At 43.0% G+C, this 4,518-nt stretch overlaps 1 protein-coding gene across 1 annotated transcript; it reads left to right on the top strand.

Annotated features, from left to right (window-relative positions):
- The first annotated feature begins 1,191 nt into the window (after positions 1-1,191).
- Positions 1,192-4,518, top strand: LOC140910127 (interleukin-8-like). The gene is made up of 4 exons (XM_073340368.1): positions 1,192-1,361; positions 2,173-2,308; positions 3,058-3,141; positions 3,662-4,518. Exons 1-4 carry the CDS (start codon positions 1,298-1,300, stop codon positions 3,690-3,692), a joined length of 315 nt encoding a protein of 104 aa, XP_073196469.1. The 5' UTR covers positions 1,192-1,297; the 3' UTR covers positions 3,693-4,518.

Here is a 4,518-nt window from a genome sequence, read left to right as displayed (position 1 = left end):
CCCGACCACAGCCTTGTGCTCACTCTCGCACTAAAAGTGGCTGTAACAAAGAGGAGTCCTTGTGGCATATTAGAGAATAACAAATTTATTTGGGCATAAGCTTTTGTGGGCTAAAACCCACTTCATCGGATGCATGGAATGGAAAATACAGTAGGGAGGTATAAATACACAGCATATGAAAAGATGGGAGTTGCCTTACCAAGTGGAGGGGGGGGGTCGTCAGCGCTAACGAGCCAATTCAATTAATGTGGAATTGGGCTATTCTCAACAGTTGACAAGAAGGGAGGAAAAAAGGGTCACTTTTGTAGGGCTAAGGTTGCTTTGACTTTTGTGACAGGCTGCAGCCTGGCTCCAAGCATGGGAGCGGGGTGGGCTTGCGAACCCCAGCTTCAAGCCCCAGTGGCAACATACTGACACAGTGCTAAGGTTGAGATTTTCAAAGTGGCCTGGAATTGAGGGTCTAAATCCTGGCAGGCAGCTTGGGAAATTACAGTGTAACTCCTTTCACAGAACACTTTGGATGTTTCATCCTCACAAGAGACTATTGTGTTCGAGGAAAACTCCTGGTTAGGGTGGGGCAGAGAATGGCTGTAGGAGAATAAGACGATATCCTACAAACAGAGGGTCAAAACTCCTGGCCCCATTGAAGTCAGTGTGGAGTTTTGACTTTGATTTCAGTGGGGCCAGGATGTCAGATGTTTAAAAATCAATGCAAGTAGAAAAGTAGGGACTAACTCCACTTTCAGAAAGGGAAATTATATAGATATATATATAGCTGCGTGTGAGGCAGGCCACTGGGTTTACAGCATAGCTCATTTCTGCTAGCCCTGCCCAACATAGCTAATCAAAGAAATGCTCAGGGAAAGCCGCAAGTTGAATGTCTCCTTAACCAGCCACATGATAAGTCAAGAGAACATAAAGGGAGAGTCAAATCATAAAAGAATAATAAGAAGTTATAGAAACCCACCAGTTACAGCGATGCTGTGCAGCGTTTATATTTAAATCAGTAATAAGGAGCTTGATTTGAAGGATAAGTAATTACAGGGTCATCTAGGAAGGGGCTTTACCCCACGGCCACGTGACTCATTTTGCGATAGCGGCTTGCACGCTTTGGGAATTTCCTCTGACACAATCCAAACACAGAGCTAACTTGCACACCCCAAGACAGTATATAAGAGGGTTGGGTTACACACCTCAGACATCAGAAACCTTCCGAGATAACAAGAGAAGCTCACTGCTTCTTCCTGGCAAGCAGAGCCCGACGAATCAAGGAGGAAAGCTCGCCTCGCCTCTCATCATGAGCTGTAAATTGGTTGTTGCTGCCCTGGCTCTTTTCCTAATCTACGCAACCGTGTCAGAAGGTAAGCAAAATCATTCCTCGTGCTCAAAGGACTTTGCTTAGTTATTCACATATTATGCCTGGAGAGACACTTTTAGGCTGATTTTTAAAAAGTTGATGTCTTGTTAAAACTTTTTTTCGAACGATCATCATTGGAGAGAGCTATAAGTCAGTCACTGCTCTGAAGAGCTGCTGACACCTGGTGGGAAATGTTGAGAAATATTCTACTTGCTGTAGAAAGTTAGGCTTCTGCATCATTTTCACTATCTGCTTTTCCCCTCGTTCTAAAGGCATTTGACCGAAGGCGGGCTCATCTGATTACAATGTTCATCTGCGCCTCTTGCTCCTTCCCTGCATGAGTCCATCATCCTGTTTGTGACACCACGTTGTCTCAAACACAGGAGGATGCAACCTGGAGTGGGGAATAAGCAACAGGAGCACAGAACATGATCAGAGATCGTCCTCAAAACTGATGAAAGGAAGGGGCTAGATCTTATCCTCAGTGACATGATTTTAAATCTAGACTCAGCATCATTGTAACTAGATAAAAATGTGGCCAAGTTTAAAACAAAAAACCAACAAAAAAACTGGTAACTGAGAATTTTCTTTAAAAAAAAAAAATCCAAACATGATTTTGCAGCAGCATGAACCGCTCTCCATACCTTTTCATAATTAGAGGTTTTAGAGGTGAGGACAAAGGTAACCTTTTAGCCAAGACCCTTGTGAAGAAACAGAGACCAAGCATGCCTGATCAAGCAAAACCAGGTGCTCTGCTTCACATATATAGATGGCAAGATACCCAGCTAACCCAACACAACTCTGTTCTTTTCCAGGGATGAGTCTGGCAAGGATGGGGAATGAGCTCCGATGCCAGTGCATTGGCACGCATTCCAAGTTCATCCCTCCCAGGAACATTCGGGACGTGAAGCTGACCCCGAGCGGACCTCACTGCCAGAACGTTGAAATCATGTAAGTAGTTTTCCAAAATTCTACCTGCTGCTAAACTAGGAGGAGACTGCTTTGCATTGTGCTGGGCCAGGAGTTTTCAAGGGGGTGAGGAGCACTAGCAGGCCCACACCACTCAGGGAGACTCCCTAAGAGTGATTTTTATTCTTTCTAAAGACAAAATATTATGTAATGCACTTTGCTTTTCATAGTGTCCAGCATCTCTGGGGTGGAAGTACAAATCCTCATGGGGAATAATCTATCGAGTTCTAGAACAAGCATTAAAGGGGCAGGAAAAATTATTAATACCCAGTACAACCTTTCAACCCAATTCCTCCAGTCCTTCTACAGACAAAACTCCCACTGTAAATTCTCCACTGAGTACATAGGTGGTTTCCCTGCCAGAGGAATGCAGAATTCAGCCCTTCACATAGAAAGCAATACCAATGGAGATAAAGACCTTTTATATCTACACACGTACAGAGAGAGATACCAGGCAATATTAAAAAAACAGGAAGGCATATATATATATATATATAGGGAGACTTCCTGCCCCCCCTCTCCCCCCACACACACACCTGGAACATTTTTAACCAAACAAATGATGTCAGGCCAGATCCTTAGCTAGTATAAATTGGTGTGGCTCTCTAGTGAAGTCAGTGGAACTGTCAACTGACCCCAGCCTTGCCTTGTATTTTAAAAGGTTGAAAGATACCCTGATGAGAGCCCACCAAGTAGATAGATGCCTGACCTTTGTTTTTCCTTCTTTGCAGCGCTACTCTTAAGGACGGCAGAGAAGTGTGTTTGGAACCCACTGCTCCATGGGTGAAGATCATCATTAAAGCAATTTTGGACAAGTGAGTCATTCATTCTCAGAATGATTTCCTGAAAAGTTACTTTAAAGGCAGAACTAGGTGGTTCCTTAGCACAAACTGCTTAAAAGTTACCTCTCCTCAGGACACAGTAATCTCTCCCAAAACTTGTCTCTCTCAATCCAATATATAACCATATCCTACCTTAAAGGTGGCCTAGTGGTTAGATTATGGAACTAGGTTCTTCCTGTTCCCTACTCTGCTGCAGACTTCCTGTATGAGCTTGGGCAAGTCATTGATAATGGCCACATATGCTGGGCAGCTGCAAGTCCTTCTGGAGACTATTGGTCTCACAGGTGCTCAGTGCTACTGAACCCCCAGCCCCCGCCCGCTCCAGCTGACTTTCCTTTGGTGTGAACCATGAGGAGCTATGTCAAAGTTAATGAAGTTTCAGTTGATATGGTTGAGAGCAGGCTCAGAGCCCCAAGAGTTCTCATGTTCTAACTAATGATAATTGTTCCATGAACAGGTTTTTAAACTATTCCTTTTCTCCCCCTCTTTCCAGAGCTGAAGAAAATGGTGAGGTAAAACGCTAAGAGAAGCCAAAGAAGAAGAATCCCTGATGTTCTCCAGTTTCCCCTTGAAGGAAACCTCTCTGTGAAAGTGCCAATCAGTCTGCAAGCAGCCCACCTCCTTCTGTTAACATGTTTTCAGGCAGATTCCAGCTAGCAGTCTATTTATTTATGTATTTATTTATTGAGGAGCATCATGTTAAGAGCCTTTTTTTTTTTTTTAAAAAAGGGCTCAGTTGTCTATGGGATATGCCACTTTCTGAAGTTGAAAACCCTGGGTAGAGAAAAGGGATTTGCTGAGGGAAATGAAGACCCTTTGGAAAGCCCTTAAGCTGAACAGGGTTGTATGAGTGCAATGCACTCGCAGCACAGCTGTATTTAGTCTAAGCCTTGCTCTTTTACTAGTAGAGCAGTAAACGGGTAACAGTTACCCCTCCCCTGCACGAGTATGTTGTATCAACAGCACAGTGAGTCCTAGCCAGCCTGAGGCTAGCTACTGATTGGGACTTTGTGGCTTTCAGAAATTAAGCCGCCAAAGTGCTGTAATTTGGGAGGCATTATTTATTGTGCTATAGCACATCAATGTTATATATATCTATATATCTATTTAACAAGTTAATCTTTGAGTAATCTATTTATTTGTTATTTTGATTCATCTGGATTTTTTTCTCATATGCTGATTCCTTATGAAAATAGAATATTTCATGTTCCTGCTGTTGCGTGGTGGTGTTAGTTATTTTATTTGGTTCAATGAATGGGAAAATGTTGAGGCTCATGTTCCAATTTTCTTATTCCTGTACACTTTGGAATTCCATTTTTTCCATTAAACAATATGCTTAAGAAAGAAAAA

Source organism: Lepidochelys kempii, chromosome 4, assembly GCF_965140265.1.
Source record: "Lepidochelys kempii isolate rLepKem1 chromosome 4, rLepKem1.hap2, whole genome shotgun sequence".
Classification (NCBI taxonomy): Eukaryota; Metazoa; Chordata; order Testudines; family Cheloniidae; genus Lepidochelys; species Lepidochelys kempii.
Note: the sequence above shows the minus strand (reverse complement) of the source record. Positions and strands in the feature narration are given on the sequence as shown.